This window comes from Bombus terrestris, chromosome 6 (genome assembly GCF_910591885.1).
Source record: "Bombus terrestris chromosome 6, iyBomTerr1.2, whole genome shotgun sequence".
Classification (NCBI taxonomy): Eukaryota; Metazoa; Arthropoda; class Insecta; order Hymenoptera; family Apidae; genus Bombus; species Bombus terrestris.
The window spans coordinates 22,349,916-22,367,419 of record NC_063274.1 but is presented as its reverse complement, the minus strand read 5'-3'; the positions used below and the strand labels follow the sequence as shown (position 1 = coordinate 22,367,419).

The 17,504-nt window shown below is 28.1% G+C and overlaps 5 protein-coding genes across 6 annotated transcripts; 2 read left to right on the top strand and 3 right to left on the bottom strand.

Moving 5' to 3' along the window:
- Nucleotides 1-3: 3 nt before the first annotated feature.
- On the bottom strand, nucleotides 4-1,588 carry LOC110119182 (bursicon; the record flags this gene model as incomplete). The annotated part of the gene is made up of 3 exons (XM_020867621.2): nucleotides 4-270; nucleotides 640-765; nucleotides 1,415-1,588. Coding segments are annotated over 3 exons (450 nt in total), but the record flags the coding sequence as incomplete, so codon positions are not given.
- Nucleotides 1,450-17,457, top strand: LOC100646163 (zinc finger CCCH domain-containing protein 10). 2 transcript variants are annotated; one of them, XR_007224331.1, is made up of 5 exons: nucleotides 1,450-1,588; nucleotides 12,536-13,139; nucleotides 13,304-13,589; nucleotides 13,711-17,074; nucleotides 17,171-17,457. XR_007224331.1 is itself a non-coding variant. In XM_020867619.2 (4 exons), the coding sequence occupies exons 2-4, from the start codon at nucleotides 12,610-12,612 to the stop codon at nucleotides 14,179-14,181; spliced, it is 1,287 nt and encodes a 428-aa protein (XP_020723278.1). In that variant the 5' UTR covers nucleotides 1,450-1,588; nucleotides 12,536-12,609; the 3' UTR covers nucleotides 14,182-17,457. The 2 variants fall into 2 exon arrangements, 1 of the variants encoding a protein (XP_020723278.1); XM_020867619.2 differs by having other exon boundaries at nucleotides 13,711-17,457.
- Nucleotides 3,134-3,821, bottom strand: LOC100646276 (partner of bursicon). Its single transcript, XM_020867622.2, has 3 exons — nucleotides 3,686-3,821; nucleotides 3,484-3,608; nucleotides 3,134-3,398 (listed from the first exon to the last, which is right to left on the bottom strand). The coding sequence occupies exons 1-3, from the start codon at nucleotides 3,804-3,806 to the stop codon at nucleotides 3,228-3,230; spliced, it is 417 nt and encodes a 138-aa protein (XP_020723281.1). The 5' UTR covers nucleotides 3,807-3,821; the 3' UTR covers nucleotides 3,134-3,227.
- LOC105666737 (G patch domain-containing protein 11) lies at nucleotides 4,230-5,749 on the bottom strand. Its single transcript, XM_012318485.3, has 3 exons — nucleotides 5,342-5,749; nucleotides 4,909-5,253; nucleotides 4,230-4,812 (listed from the first exon to the last, which is right to left on the bottom strand). Exons 2-3 carry the CDS (start codon nucleotides 5,129-5,131, stop codon nucleotides 4,292-4,294), a joined length of 744 nt encoding a protein of 247 aa, XP_012173875.2. The 5' UTR covers nucleotides 5,132-5,253; nucleotides 5,342-5,749; the 3' UTR covers nucleotides 4,230-4,291.
- On the top strand, nucleotides 6,409-11,513 carry LOC100646046 (sarcolemmal membrane-associated protein). The gene has a single exon (XM_003402247.4). It carries the CDS (start codon nucleotides 7,421-7,423, stop codon nucleotides 9,821-9,823), a length of 2,403 nt encoding a protein of 800 aa, XP_003402295.1. The 5' UTR covers nucleotides 6,409-7,420; the 3' UTR covers nucleotides 9,824-11,513.
- Nucleotides 17,458-17,504: the final 47 nt, after the last annotated feature.

Sequence of the window (17,504 nt, the reverse complement as noted above, 5' to 3'; positions counted from 1 at the left end):
AAATACTTTACATTTTCAATTTATTTACGTTTTTATAACGTTACATCCAATAAAGTATTTCTTATCTTTAATATTTTCTTTTATTTTGTTAATTTTGCAATATAAAGTTTGATAAAAGAATTACTGCAAGTCGGAAGATCTTCTAAAATGCGCAGAGGTCGTGAACGGGCCTTCATCGGCAAATCCAGCGATCTCTTGTGGGATAATTGCATATTCTTCTACACTAGTGCATGGTCTACACATACATTCTAAAGGCGCCTTGGTAATTACCTACGAACGAGTAATTAGCTGGTAAATTGAATTATTTATATATATATATATACATCCTTAAATTTTATTAAATAAAAATATTTTCATTTGATTTGTTCTACATGTTAGTTATATAAACAAACATGATTTTGTATTTATAAATAGTTCTTATAGAATAATCCAATTCAAATGACGCGCGATATTCATTTTCAGATGCGCTTTCCACTGATCAGTTAGACAAAAACAATATGGCTGTGAGGAACTCATGGTATCAAAAGATTTGCTCCTGATTTTATAGTGCGAGTGACTAATCGGCCAACACTTCATTAATTTATCACATTTATCCAAAATGTTAAAAAATCTATGATTAAGTCAAAGCATTAACCTAACCTTTCGGAATTTCTTTTCGCCTGGTTTGGCTCTCGGACAAAATAAGGATACACTGGCCTCTCGTTCACCGCTTTCTTGACAACACATGCAACTCCTCTCCATTTGCCAAATTTTTGATCCAGATACCTGTAGAAACAGGTACGAATGAATAGATGTTTATATATATTAATATGTCAATTTTCTATGAAATATATGGTTGAGATAACATTGTGTAGAATATTATGATATTCAGTAAATATGAATATAAAACTGATGCTTAACTGTATGTTTATAGGAATTATAAATAATATAAGTAACAGGAAATGGTTAGAATTTTTTATACATATATTATAACCATGAATGAAAACAGTGATACCTACATCTTATTATGCACGCTTATACAAATCAGAATATTATAAATGTTTAAAAGAATATTTTAAAGAATATTTTTAAGTTTAAATGTTTACATAAACCTCGATTATTTGAATGTTAATATTAATATAAAGTAATATAAACTGATTATATATAATAAAATTTGAAAGATTTTTAAAACTAATTAATATAAGTAATATGTTTTTATTTATTTTTAATCAGTAATTAATGAAAAAATATAAAACTAAACAAATATTTCTTGAAGAATTTTCCATTGATTTTATTCATAATGTAGAGAAGATTCATAAATTTATTTGTATAAAAATAAAATACAATGTATTTTTCTATATTAGAAATGTTTTTATTTGTTTATATTGATATATTTGTAAGTGAAATTACTTGTTTGTTTATATATGTAATTTACCTGTAGGTAACTGCTACAACGTCCTCTACAAGCATAACTAGGAATTGGTTTTGGAACACATCCTGGATATTGCAAAAAGTGGATAACTGGAGTTGCTTGACATTCATCAACACCTATAAGAGCTTCTGCAGTTTCGCTTAGCAGGCATATTAAAACGCTAGCACCTACTACACAGTAAGTAATAGAATAATATAAATGTTATATTAACATACATTATACTTTTATGTTTATTATTTTGCTTATAATTTCGGATATAAAATTTAATTTATTTTATTTGCTTATATTAATTTTAATGTTAATGTACAACACAAGTATTATAATTCTTTATTTACCAATATGATATAGTAACATAGTGTTAGCACGATACTTTTTCTCTTAGATCTACCACTTCACTGTGCTTAGAGATTGTACGTTCTATCCTTTTATACCCTGCAGGTGATCATGTTTCCTCCCTTCCCTTTTCATGCGTATGTTAATAGCATTAAGAAAGGGATTAAATATATGGTATATAGAAATACTATTAGGAAATAAAAATGTTTCTGAAAATATTGTTTCATACATATAGCAAACATTTTTATCAAATATTCTTTCATATTTTAGATTTATAAATAATATCTTTTATAATATTCAATAACAATATTTTATGATAGCAATTTGTTATAAGTAAAGTCAAAGTTTAATTTCCTATAATTTTGTATACATTACAACTTTTTTTATTATAAGTTATCACTATATATTTACAAATATAATGACATTTGTATTGGTAATAATTATATGCATGATATATTAACTACACATATATGTATATAAACATTATATTCTATAATACTATAATCTTGCTAACACTTAAAACATCTAAATCATAAATAATTTTTAGAATATTATAATCAATGCAAGTTCTAGTTACATGTTAAATTTTATTTATATTTATATATTTATAATTTTATCTACATACAAAATTAACAATTCCTTTTTAAATCAATTGTTTATACAAGTAATATTACATAATATTATTTTCCATTGCAATATAATAGACTTTGACAATAATTTGTTGTACATTACCATAGTGAAAATTATAATATTCAAACAAAAAACTGTATATAAACTATGGTGCTTTATTGATTTAAATGGCAAAGAATTATTTCGTATATTTTACAGCATATATACATATTTCTAGCTGTTAAAAATTCTAAAATATAGTATTATTAGTATTTTTTATAATGTTATTATTTGGCTTTAGCTTTTAACTATTTTATTCATGATAAAATTGGGAAATTAATTATTTGTTATATGTTAGTTATACTAATAACCAGTTCATTTTATCTATTATTTTAATAATGCTTTAATCTATTTGTTGTAATAATATGCATTAATATAATCTATGTGAAATTTAATTGATAATTATCTTTAATTCCATTCACGATTATATTAAATATTTTATATCAATTTTTGTTTTTATAAATAAAATTCTATTTTTGTTAAAATTTCTAGTCATAAATAAATTAAATTTTATTACTCATCAGTTATGGAAACAAAATTATATATAATATAAAAACCAACAATTTTATATTGAGCATCATATCTATCATTGTTTTTTAGTATTTAATTTATAACATTTCAAAATACATATTTAGTTAATCTAGCATTGTAGTTTTTAATTGTGTATTTTTTAATACAGTTTACAAATATAAGAGGAAAGGGAAAGTAAATTGTCTTAAATATGTTCTATATTTTTATTTTAAATCACATTATTTGTATTACATATAATTTCTATTTTATATTTTATTAATGCTTTTATAAAATATTTCCATATTTATCGGGATATATCACCGCATTTAATACATTTACATTCTGCTGGTTCTCTTATCTTGATTTCCATTACTCCATCTTCTTCATTCATTAATTTTATTCCATCTGCATCATAACAATGGTGTAGTGTGATGTGCCTTTCTTTTAAATAACTCTCACGACAGCAATAACATTCCTATTGGGGAAATGAAAGTAAATTTCAAAAATGTGTTTCATTACTTTTATACGAATTTTGTTCTTCTTTTAAACAGTATCCTCACCTTTGAGAATCCTGTTGTACTTGCAACACTTGGTTGTACCTGTGAACTGCAAAACCCTTCACATTTTGTAACAGTTATATCTCCACTACATGTTCTTTTTAATCGACCTATTTCATCATATTGATCTAAAATCAAAAAATATCTTCGTTTTACATATACTTGCTTGTATATGAAGCTAATTAATTCAGAATAAAAATAGTACCTTTTGTAATATGTACTTCTGACTGTAGTGTTTCACAATTTTCATCATCTGTTACTTGAGCAACTGTATCATTCATATATATAAACGCTGTTAATACAAAGAAAAGTGCAAATATAAACATTGTGATAGGAATTCCTTTAAGTGATATTTGTTTTACTTAATCTGTTTTGAATATAGTAAAGGTATGGTCAAAGGTTCTGACTGCAATGAAAGAACAGAAAATAAGACAGATGCTTTTATAGGTAACTTTCTCTCCAACATGTTATTACTTAGGGGTGCTGAACTCCTGCTAGGAAATAATAGCATAGCTGAATCAGGATAAGTTTCCCTTGCTTTTACATTGTACACTGCTAGATTTTTTTCTACTGTACTTTTTCAGTATTTTGCATTATGACTCTAATGGATCTTTTATGTCTTCATACACTGTGGGTGACCACACTAAAGAAGCATTACTGATGTTATTTAGATGCTGAATCTTGTATGCTTTTTATAAGATTTCTTTACTGTATGATTAAAACATAGATATAAGTAAAAACATGGTAAATTTTGATTTTATCTTTTTTTATTTATATGCACTTTTAATTGAAGCAATACAAATTAATAGTATTAGTGATCATTTCTTGTATCTCCTGGACAATTATCTCTTAAATCATCTTCATCTAGATGTGCTACTCCACACCAAATACAATAAAAATATTTTTCTCTTAAATATTTAGTTAAAATTTCAAGTTTTTCACTAACAGGCAAAAAATCATCATCTTCCTCTGTATCACTATTATCATCATCTTCATTATCTTGAGGTAACCAAAACCATATTTCTTTAGGCTTTTTTATCTCTTGTTGGATATCTAATTTCTGACAAACTTTTTGGCTTTTATACAAGTCTGTCTTTAATAATTGTTCTGTTCTTTTTTGTGCGATTCTATCTCGAAAATCCTTCATACTCTTATTATCTAATTTATCACGATGCGAATTATCTTTCTTTTTCCTTTCTTTTTTTGCAATTCCTTCCCCTAAACCTTGTCTGTCTAATTTTACTTCAAGGCTAATTGGTTCAATCCTTCCTGATCCTGTTTTACCTATGCCTTGACCAGGTTTATATCCCATTTTCATAATCATTTCATAACCTAAGAATAAATTCATAAATTTGTATAATCAAGCATTACAATAATATAATATGCCAATAAACCAGAAATTTTAGTAGAAACAAAAAAAAAGCAAACCTTTATTAGAACTTGTAATTGCAGAGGATAAGCCTGCTTCTCTTTTTTCTTCCTCAATATGTTTTATGCTATTTTTTTCATTCAATTTTGTTTCAATCTCAGTTTTCTTCTTCATAAGTTCAAATTTTCTTTTATCTGCATGTCGATATATGAGACTTGATGAAGTAGATTTTTCAATTCCATGTAAAAATTTATCTGACATATAATCTTCTGTATCTGACATGTTATGTTATTCGTTAATTTTTTCGTGACGTTTTATTGTTATAAATATAAATTATGTTACTGTTTCTTGGCTATTTATACATGAAACACAGTCTTATAAAATTGCAAAATACTTATTAATCACTGAAAAAAGAGATATACATAGCTACTTGAACATATATGTGTATGGTATATACATACATGTAAAATATTTATATGTATTGTTACTTACATTCTTTTATTTCACATCTCAGTTATAAGAAGTAAATATAAAATTATATATAATCAAAAAATGAATTGATATTGAATATTAGAATATTTATACATGATTTATACGTTAAAAATTCCATGAACTTTGTTTAAAACCGTGACATTTACTACGTAATCTTATTTAGGTTATATTCACAGTGTTCCCGGATACAATAAGCTATTCGACAAACATCGATCTTCATATGTTTTCATATAAGAATATTCAAATCGAATATTTTTAAAGATATTCATTAACTCTATAATAGTTTTATTTATCTTGTTCAGTTATTTACAATGTTTTATGAACAACAATTCTATATTTGCATGATTTTTGTGAATCGTACGTAAATTGATATATAGTATCCAATCATAAAAATTCGTATTAATTAGAATTTCATAAATAGAAATAAATGTTTTATACATAAAAAAGAATTGCAATAACTCATTGTGAATTAATTATTCCAGTTTTGAAAGTACAACATTTAATAAGGTATTACTGTGAAATTATAAAACTTTATATATATATACATTATAAAATTTGCGTTATAAAAATAAGCTATCAATACTTCTAAATATAAATTATCTTTTTTATTGATCATATTAGTATTTTATCAAGTACTAGCATTATTAGAAACGCCGGAATACGTATATTCATTTAGTATTCTTAATTAATTTTTAAAAGATTTTTTTATAACGATATTATTATCTTATTCTCTTGTGCAAGTCTATCTGAATTCACTGATGCATGCGATGTCCATTGATATTTATATGGAAATATTTCCTTTATACTATACATTTTGTATTTTGCAAACAAAAATATAAATATATTCCTTAATACGATAAACCAAAATACAAGACTAGAATATTATATATTTTATTCTTTTATTTTATGTTGTGACAGTAATTAATACTTCTATATTATAGAGTATTAACCTTTTATAATAAACTTAATAAATTTGCTTTGCTAAATATAAATAATATAGAATAAATAGCATAAAATAGACATTTTTTAAAAATTAGCATAATTATTTGAAAGAAGATTTAATGATTTTAGTTATTTATGAATAGTGCTTTACGTCACTGATTCGAGATATATACATCAATTTTATGGTTTTTAGTTCTACCATTGGTTCTTTGGTTATAAATGCCTTTTTAAATGTCCCTCTTTAAATACGTTTCTTTCTCTCGTGAATGACTGTCGCGATGTAGCACGCCCAAGTGTCTACTTTAAATTTGCTACACCGTTGTAGTCGTATAGATGACTATACTGCCGTCGGTCGATAAACAGCGAAACGCGGAACTGAAAAGTACTGAGTTAAAGGAATGTGGACCGCTTGTATCTTAATACAGTAATGCAGTAGTTCGAGAATAATATATTTGATCTTAATCTAGTTGATCACAACATCACTCGGTTTATCATGTTCGAGTATTGTTGAATACGCATTGTGTATTTCACACTTTTCTAATGAACTTCCTTGAATGTATCGTCGAAGACATCAAAGTGCAAGGGAACTGGTACGAAGGACGAAAGTGTGAAAGCGTACGCTCACTGCTACTTACTCGAAGAAACATATCTTTTGGCTATTCTTAATGCGTTCGGAATATTCGATTTGATTATATTGTTGATGAAACGTTCGTTTGTTTAATTAACCAACCAAGGAATATTCTGGACTCGAGTAATTGACGAATACAGTGTAACTGTAACGTTTGTACGAGGAATTTTACGATAAATGGAAAAAGAAACACCACAAAATTGTTGAGATAGTAACGGAAGTTCTTTTATTGCAAAAATATGTAAATTCGTATGTCACTTATTATTATGACAAATTTTAAGTTTTGGAAAGTCGATGTATGATCCTCATGTTCAAATTATAGGATCGAGTGTGAATAGTAACTTCTGTGACAAACCAACACGATAGTAAAAATATTCGATGATATTAAAACGCGTGACTTTGAAATTTCACAAATTCCCTCTTCTTCATTATGTATCAATAATTCCTTTTTCATACGAGTTTTAAACTTTTCTTGAAAAACTTGCCATTCTTTGGATTTTACATCGGCTATGGTTGTAGCCAGTGGTGAGTGGGTACAAAATGCCAGTTTTCCTGCCAGTCAGAATTCCAACTTGAAAATAAATTCTATGCAAAACAACAAAATGACAGCCAAAGGAATTTTAATTTGCCGTGATAATTCTCACCCTTTTGAAGAACGTACATTGACACTGGAGCAACCTGTTAAAATTGGTCGCTCTGTGGCAAGAGCCAGAGCTACACCAAATAATGCCATTTTTGATTGTAAAGTATTATCCAGAAACCATGCGCTGCTATGGTATTCAGGTGGAAAGTTTTTTTTACAAGACACACGTAGCAGTAATGGTACATTTGTTAATAATCAAAGACTCAGTGCAGCTAGTTTAGAATCAGCACCTAAAGAGGTATGTTCTGGTGACATAGTGCAATTTGGAGTAGATGTGATAGAAAGTACAAAAAAAGTTAGACATGGATGTATAGTTGCAACGTTAAAATTATATTTACCAGATGGAAAAGAAGCTAAAGCTAGTCTTAGTACATCGGTTGTATCTCCACTCAATAATGTTTCATTGGAAGATGTGTACAAGCTGAATCAACTCATGCAAGAAGCCTCAAGACGCGAGAAAGCACTTTATTCTAAGTTAGTACATCTTCAACAACTTGTAGCAAATACTCGAAAAGCTGCTAATCAATCTTGGAAAGCATTAATAACAGAAGATCGGTTATTATCTTGGGTGGAGAGTATGGAAAATCAACTGGCTGTTTATTCTAAAAATTATACGGAAGATAAAATTAGAAACGAATTGGTGTTGCTTCAGGAAGAAAAAGTACATTACCAAAATGCAGCAAAAGAAGAATTACAGAAAGTATTACAAGAAAAATTAGAGGTAACTCAGAGATTAGTCCAATTAGAAGCACGTTTAAATGAAACAGAAGAAGAATGTCAAAGCCTTCATAATGTAGCAAAATATACCCAAACAGAGTCTCAGGAGTTATGTAGTAAATATACGGAAGCACAAAAAAAATTACAAGAAACTATGAATAAACTAAAAGAAAGTGAAGAAAAAATACAGGATATAGTACAAAGCACAGAACAAGAAAAGCAAGAATTTTTAAAGAGACTCGAAGATCAATCTAGAATTGAGAAAAATTTGCAAGCAAGATTACGTGATTCTCGATTAGATTCTGTGAATATCTATAAGCAGATCACTGCCCTCAGAAATTACATGCAAATTTTGCAGGACATGAATTCAAAATTAGTAACAACTGGCATAGTAGATGCAAAGGATGACGAAAATCCTATAGAAGCCATCAATATTATTCTTAATAAGTTAAATTCTATTCATGTTGACAATGTAGACATTGATTTAGAGACAAAAATGGACTTTTATTCTGTGAAAGATGAACAAGATAATCAAATTAATTCACAAGATATTGATTCAAATCAGCTGAAAAATTCTGATGATTCTTTTTCAAAAGAACAATTAGATGATTCATTGGTTAATAATGATAATTCAACGGAATATATTTTACCACCACCATCTCGAAAAACTTTAGTTAATGGAAATGTAAATATAAATAATACAGATATGAATTCAGAATCTGATGCTAATTCAGATGCAACAGATGATACATGCAGTATTACCAGTGATGATACAAGTGAGAAATCTGTTATAGAAGTTAAAAAAGAAGAACCTGTGTATAAAGTAGCAGAAGAAATTTTTGTACCTTATAAAATGGAAGTTAGATTTATGTGCGAAGAAAATGTTAAACAGATGGAAATTTCTCATTTACCTCAAACTGTACAGAAATTAAAAGGAAATGAAGAAACAGAAATGAATGTTGATAGCATGAGCAATATTAACGTTACTTCAAATGAGCCTGTCTCTATGGAAATTGATCAGCTTGAAAAGAAAGATGAAACAGATAAAGATAGCAATGAATTAGATGAAGAATATGAAGAAGAACATTTAGAAGGAGATTATGTCAAAACTCTAAAACCATTATCTAAGAACGATACCACACAGCAAGGTGTGCATACCAGAGAATATTTACTGCAAACTTTGATAGGATCTTTAGATTCGCTAAAAGTTGAAGACAATTTAGAATCGCAGCAAACCATCAAGAAAGAGCTAGAAAGCCTAAAGGACTGGTTAATTTGTGAATCTCACGAAGAAATTGTTGAGAAGCTAAAACAACTGTATTATCGTGCCAAGAACGAAGCTCAAAGAATTCAAGAGCTCCATGAAGAATTGGTTATTTTAAAAGAAAAGTACAATGCATTTGTTGAAGAAAAAGCTGAGCTCTTGAAAAAATATACATCTGTTAAAGCACAATGCGGTGATTTGTTAAATACAACTTACACTATACCGATACATTATGTGGCACCTATTGCAATTATATTAATATGGATGTTGCTTGAAAAAATATTTTAATGTCTTTCTTTTTGTTTTTTTTATATAACTTTAACATTGATTAATATTAAAGTTTCCTTTCTTTTTCCTTTTATTTTCGTAATTTTTTTGTATCGTTTGCTAAATACTTCGAGAATACAGAATATAACAAATTGGGTAGCGTGTAGGTTCAACAAAAAAAGTCTTGAACATTTTTATACCAACAAAAATATTAAGAATTGTATATATTTTTCCGATATTGTTGTTGAAGCACCAATCTCAAAAACCTGCTCTGATAAATGACAAGAATAATGCAAACGTATACCATGTTACCGTTTAAAAACAAGGAACCAAAATCAAATTAAGCAGAGAATTGTAGCAATAAATATGTACATAGAACAAAATTCTAGGCTAGGAGAAAATGTATTAGAAAAAATATAGACAATACCATGTAAAATGTTCAACATGCTGCCAATCTCGATATCATATCTTCTTGAATAAAATGGTATTAATCTCTATTTACAAATATTACACACGTTTACGTCATTATTTTTTGCGATCAATTCAAGCACTGCACTCTACGACTCAAATGTATCATTACATAAATTATAAATAACGTTTATATGCAAAGAACGATTTTTATAAATGCCTGTGTCGATATATCCTACGTGTTGATAAACTTTCCTTAATATATTTCTTGTAGAATTAGTAGTTTGAAATCCGTTCTAATTAAAAATACTCGGTATTTATTTAAACGATTTCGGGATTATTTGTGTTCAAAGTGTAAACCATTAATTAATTCGGCTCTTTTGACATTTTTTAATGTTAAGAATTTTAATGAGAAATGTAGTAATTATGATAATGATAAGCTGAAATAAGTCGAATTATCATGCTCTTTGATCAATAATTACATTATTATATAATCTTTTAATTGTAAATTCGTTGATTTAAAGAAATTATTTAATGTTAGGTCTTAGTCGATCTTAAATTGCAGCTGTTTTTCCTTTTTCAATGTGTAATTATCTTCTGTATATACATAAAAAATAATTTGTTGATATAATGTTTAACACTCTTCAGTAGCTTGAAGAATTGATCAATCATTTTTTTCGTTTCCCATTTCGTTATATATATTATGTGCTTTTCTTTCTTTGTTTCCTGTTTTCCTCTTTTTTTTTTATTTTTTACTAGTAGAATGACAATAGAAGCATATCGATTCGAACGACCTAATAAATTTTAAGACGAAAATGATTCTTCAGTGCGAAATTTTTACTGTAGTTCTTATTATTAAATCGATGTATTTAGCGGTTTTCCAAATATGATGGCCTAGATGTCTGTTTCTAACAAAGAAGAACAAAAAATAAAAAGGCGGACAATGTTGTAGTTATACTTTTCTATTTATTCTTTTTATACGAACGCGACTAAAATTAACCGTATTTTTTTAATTCACTAATAGTTTAGTTACAGTGCCATTGCCCGATCCATTTCTGCCCTATTAAACGCTAGATACCGATCGATTGTAAAAGCGAATGATATAAAGTGTGTTCAGTTTCCCAAAAAAGAACATTGGCCTGGCCGCTTTATAGGGACGTTACTTTCTTGGTAGATTGAAATTATATTTACGATCGTGAAGGTTTATATAAATAATAAGGTAATATTGTATATAACATTGTTGACCTCTTACCACTCATGTAATAATCATTATATAAAAAAAATAAAAATTAATTTAACTGAAGTCTTTTACTCTTCTTCACCAACAACCTATGTTAATCATCGATCAATTTATACAATGAATATGGAAATTTATTAAATAATTACGCGATTTCTGCAAAAATCAGATATTGAAAAACTAACAAGGATGTTTTAAACATATATTATACATGTTTTACTCTATATTCTATCCATTATATTAATATCTACTCACAGTAATTAACATTATGGCTTAATATTATGATGCATAATTATAACTCGTAGCGTATTGAATTATCAAATTGTAGTAAAATTCAGAAAATGCTTCTGTGATATAATATCGTTTTTTGGTATGACTACATATACGCGAACTAAAAATATCTCCACCGCGAGAGAGTTACGTAATCGTAATAAATATTTTAATCATTTAATCTTTTGGCGATATATAATTAAACAATTGGGCAAGGTAGTTCTCCTTTTTTACAACATTGTATACGTATATGCCAAATTATTTTCAAATTATAAAAATAGTATTATTTATATGCGTGTATGTACGTAATTTGATTAAGTTAAGCATTAAATGTTACAGGATTTTACGCGACAAGAGAAATATTATCTTCTCTATTTGTTATATCCAATGATTTTTCTTTACAATACACCTTTGTCGACTATGTTACGTAAGTGCAGAATAATGCAAGTCAAGCACGTTTTAGAATGAAGTAACAAATTAACGGCATCATAGAAAATATTTGAAATGATTCAAATCATATATTTGTTAATTGCTAAAATAAATCTTGCGTTCCTAAATGTTTTTCTAATAAATAATTCTAAAAACAATCGATGTTGCAAGAATCATTCTATTTTGACCGGTTTGTCAACTTGTTTTATCATTCTATACTGACATATTCGATATCGATATTGTTCTAACGTTCCGGTTTTTAACAATAGGAAAATCGATGACAATGTATTTTATCTCCTATGTTCAATTTTACAAATTCTATCTTTGTACAAAATAAATTGATTTATCTGTTACCAATTGTATTGTAATAAACTGTTTTGTAATTACAGCACATACGTATAACGTGTGAGTAATAACGATTGATTAAGAATTCGTTACGAGGTATGATCGCAATGTATCATCGATGAAGAAGCTGAAAAAAAAGTCGGATAGCACGAGAGGCGGGCAAGTGAGCAAGACAGTAGGCGCGACGAATGTAAGCGGAGATGCATCACCTACCCGCGTATGCAGAGATTTTCTGCGAAACGTGTGTCATAGGGGTAAACGTTGCAAGTATTTGCACGAACGTTCCGAGGACGATCCCGTAGAAGAATACACGTTCTGCCATGACTTTCAAAATGGGATGTGCAATTGGCCTGGCTGCAAATTCCTTCACTGCACAGAAAGTGAGGAGAAGAGATTTCGAGCAACAGGAGAATTACCTGCTCATATCTTGAGTAGGCTCAAAAATAACAATGAAAAGCCCGAATATCCAATGTGTAAGGATTTTATCAAGGGTAGCTGCCAAAGGACAAATTGTAAATTTAGACATTGGAAAAATGAAGAACCACAACATAATTTGATTATAACATCCCATCATAATGTGTCCAGGCCGCAGCACAATTTCAATGGTACGAGTAACGGTGAGAATCGCAGATACGAGGAGGATAGAAAGTGAGTTTCTTAAAAATTTTACTGTTTATCTTCTTTCTACCTAAATTATTTGATATGTATCTTGAAAAAGACAAAACTTTCGTCAAATGTTTAATATATTTTGAAATATCCTCAAATATCTTTGAAATATATTTGTTTAATGACATATTTATATATCTTTATAGCTTTCACTGGCAAATGGAAGATCAACACAATTTAGTCACAAATAATAGTTACAATGCATCTTCACATCCACCTGATTATATAGGACCTCCTGAACCAAAGAGACGAATAGTTTCTGGTGAAACTGTTGTTCATTTTGAAACTTCACCACTCGTAGGCCAACATACCGCGCAACCGGTTACTTCAGGATATTATTATCCAGTGATACCGCGTAATGAAGCTAGAGCAATTGTTTTGGAAGATGAAAATGCGTTACTAAGAAAGAAAATAGAGGAATTAAAAAAGCAAGTCAGTTTGATTTAATTTTATTACTATAACTATTTTCAATTCGATTTAATTCCATTGTTATAATTATTTTCTTTGTGTTGTATACGTATAATTGATGTATTTATACGTTTTATTTCTTTAGGTTAGCGATCTAACAGCAACTAATGAATTTCTTTTGGATCAAAATGCTCAGTTAAGAATGTCAGGGAAACGAACTGCAAATGTAACAGCTGTTACAGTTCCAGCAGTTACTATCACAAATACTGTTCCACCATCGCAAGCTCCAACACCTCAACAAATGGTTAACGCAGCGGTAGCTGCTGGAACTTTACGTACAGTTACTGCAAGCGTTGCGACAGTTCCTGTAAGTATAGCCACAGTTGCGCCTGTTTCTATTGCAGCAGTTTCAATGGCACCAGTATCAATCCCGCCGCCTATCGTTACGATGGCTCAACAAACGATTACGATGAGCGGTTCAGGTCCTCAGGCAACTAATCAACAGCCACCTAATACACAGCAACCTGCTAGTTTACCTCTTTCGATATCCGGTGCTACTGCACCGTTGGTTTCGTATCCCATTATGACTCAAGAACTTAGGCCCGTGTTGCAGTAAATAAATTATAAGCACGAAGGGAACGTCAAATAGTACCTCAAGCACATAGACAAGTCAAGAGTGCTGTCTCCTGCATTCAGTCTTTCAAAATAATACTGTATTTCTTCGACTACAAGTAACGAATGCGAATGAAAAGAAAAAATGTAGAAAAAGTCTGCAGACTATAAAAAAAGATGAAAATGTCATATTAATTAAAGAATGCGACATCTTAAATATTTATATAGGAACTCATAGAAATTATCATACAGAGCAAATATAACGATCATAACTGTTTTGTACTACTATGTCTTACAGCTGCTTAAGTTAAATATTTTCGTTCCTTTCAGTAATTTATCCTGCAGAACGTGAATGCCGACTACGTTAATATGTTAATATGTGCAACACAATAAATGTCCAAAGTGTGTATAGATTTAGATTAATAAGAATACTGATCTAGAACCATATCAAATGGTCAAAAATGATATTCTCTTATTCTTTTTTTAATAATGTAATATCATGAAGATACAAATAATTTTGTAGGTAATTTTTTGTATCATTAAAAAAATAATCTCATACAAGTAAAAAAATTTGTAAATTAAAAAAGATATAGATAAGAAATGACTCGTTTAGATTAATATGTTAAGATAAGTACAAAACTAGAATGAAGCATGTAAATGAATTATATTGAAAGTTCAAAGTTAAGGTTTATCACTGCGACAAAAATGGTGGTGGACCTTATGATTGTTCTCTATGCACTGTTGTAAATAGTATTCTGTTGCTTCCTCATTTTCTCAGAAAAAATTTTTATACTTCCATCTTTTTAGCAAATAAGTTAACGATTCTTATAAAATAGTGATATTTTAATTAATTAAGTACTTATTGTGAACTTTTGTGTTTTTACAATTTTACTTAAGTAAATGGCTTTGGGTTTAGGTGATGGAAAGTAAAGACTATGGATTTAAACCTGACCCATAAATGTAAGAATCAGGTATACAGATAATGTAATATGCATCCCATAAACCAAATAAATATGTGTATGTTTTCAAGTCATATTATTAGTCATGGGTTGATATATGTGTATATATTTTGCGTAATTAGTATAAGAAATTGAGCAATAAGTACTCGTATATTTTACATATGCATACAAATGTATAATCTTTTATGTATAACTTTATGTTAATAAGCGCTCCATTAAAAAGATAGATCTTACTTTAAATTCTTCAGAAATAGCACTCGTACTACATTCTTTGTTCACATAATTGAAGTTTTTTAAAATTTTATTTTGTTATTTAATATTTTACTTTATTCTAAAAAATTATGAAAAAATGTATTTCATATAACTTTTGTTTAGTTTACCATTACATTCTAAACATTATTCTTATTAATGAGAATGACATTTGTTGTTCTGACATTTACAAAATATTACGAAATATTTTTGATTTCTGAAATTGTAAATATATAAATTGTTCAAACAATTGTATTGCTTTGATGTTCAAAATGTTTATAACTGCACTGATTGATAAATTCATAAAATGAAATAAATGTGCTTACATATAGATCTGCAAATTATTTATTCTCATATTCCACTTTCTAATTATTATTTTTTATAGACGTAAAATAATCTTGTGGAGAATAATCTTCTTAGAAATTTTGTGAATGAATAATGATGAATTATGTATTTATAATATACAAAATTTGTATTTTAACATTTTCAGATTTGCAAAGCTATATGTATGTAAAAAGATCTCTATTTTTTCCTACGAGTTCTAATATATGGGATTTGCAAAGCTCTTTGTCCAGGTGGATAGTTTAGACTACTTTTGTAAACACAGATTGGTTAGCCATATCTCTACAGTAATATCCTCCTTTGTAAGTATTTTATGAATGTAAAGATCGCCATCAGATAAAGAAAAAAAGGTAATATAATAGGAATGTTAAAAAATACATTTCATAACTTTGCAAATGTTTGCTAACTGTTTCAAAAACACTGTTGAAAATAAATTTTTGTATGTACATATAGAAACACATGGACAAATTTTTCTATAATAATCTTCTTTGATATAATTTCAATTATGTGCCATTTGGCTATTTATTTATACAAGATATACTAGAAGTAATAACCAGTGATACGAAACATATTAAGAAATTCGCAAGTTACAACTGAACCCACAAGTTTGTATTTCCATCACTGTTACAACTTCTTATTTTGTCTTAATAATTATCAATGTTACTTATGCACTAAAAACAAGTTATGTAGACCAAAATAGTTAATCAGTTAAATTTGTTTTTAAGATCTCAAAACATTTTCTCACGTAATATGTCTTAACTCATGCTATTTTTTAAAATACATTATTTATATATAAAATTACATATCATTTTAAGGATACATTTCGTGTTAATTATCTAAAAAGTGAATATAATTATATATATCAGGTATAAAATCATTTTATGTAATACATTAAATTTATCATAATTACTGGTATTATATGAATCACTAATAATAACTCATAATTCATTTACTAATTCAAATATATGTATAAAGCAGATAGTAATTGTAATCTTGTACCTTATACAAAGATATATGTATATCTCAATATCTACAACTGGGAGAACTGTAAAGCATGATGTACGAGGATCATGCAGAAAGTACTACCCCTTTATTATATATTATATATTATATTATATTATATATAGCAACTATATAAAACGATGGAATGTATTTGTGGAAGGTTACCTAGCTTCATTCATGTATTGACATAAGTCATGAAAAATTTTATGTTTAAATATTTAATATTGTCTTTGTATCACACGTTTAAAATGACGATGCGAATTTCATTTACCGTCGATGACGCTTTTACGCTTCTCGAAGGCTGAAAAATTCTTCCAAAAATTATTCACTACCGAATTACAGCAGGTAACGATAATAGAGTTATGGATGAATTATTAGTAAGATCGTGGGTGCGATAATTCAATAGGGACAGAGAAACTGTACATGATCATAAGCTTTCAGGTCGCCCGTGTCTCATTATAGAGCTCAAGATCGTGTCTGTGATTTCATAGCAGTTTTTTTGCAAAATTTCAAGAGTTGTTTGGTCGATAATATTTCACAAGAAACAATGATTTAAAAGATTGCATAAAATGATGATCATGTGAACTGACGGCGGAAGTGTATGACGAAGATATACAAAAACTCGTATAACGTTACGATAAGTGTTAAAATGTAAAGCTGGTGGTTGTATAAAAAATAACTTAGTATATATACTAAAATTACAAATAAAGAAAACTTTTTAAGATGCATTTGTATTGTTGTTATTTCAAAACAGATTTTGAGATTTTCAAAACAG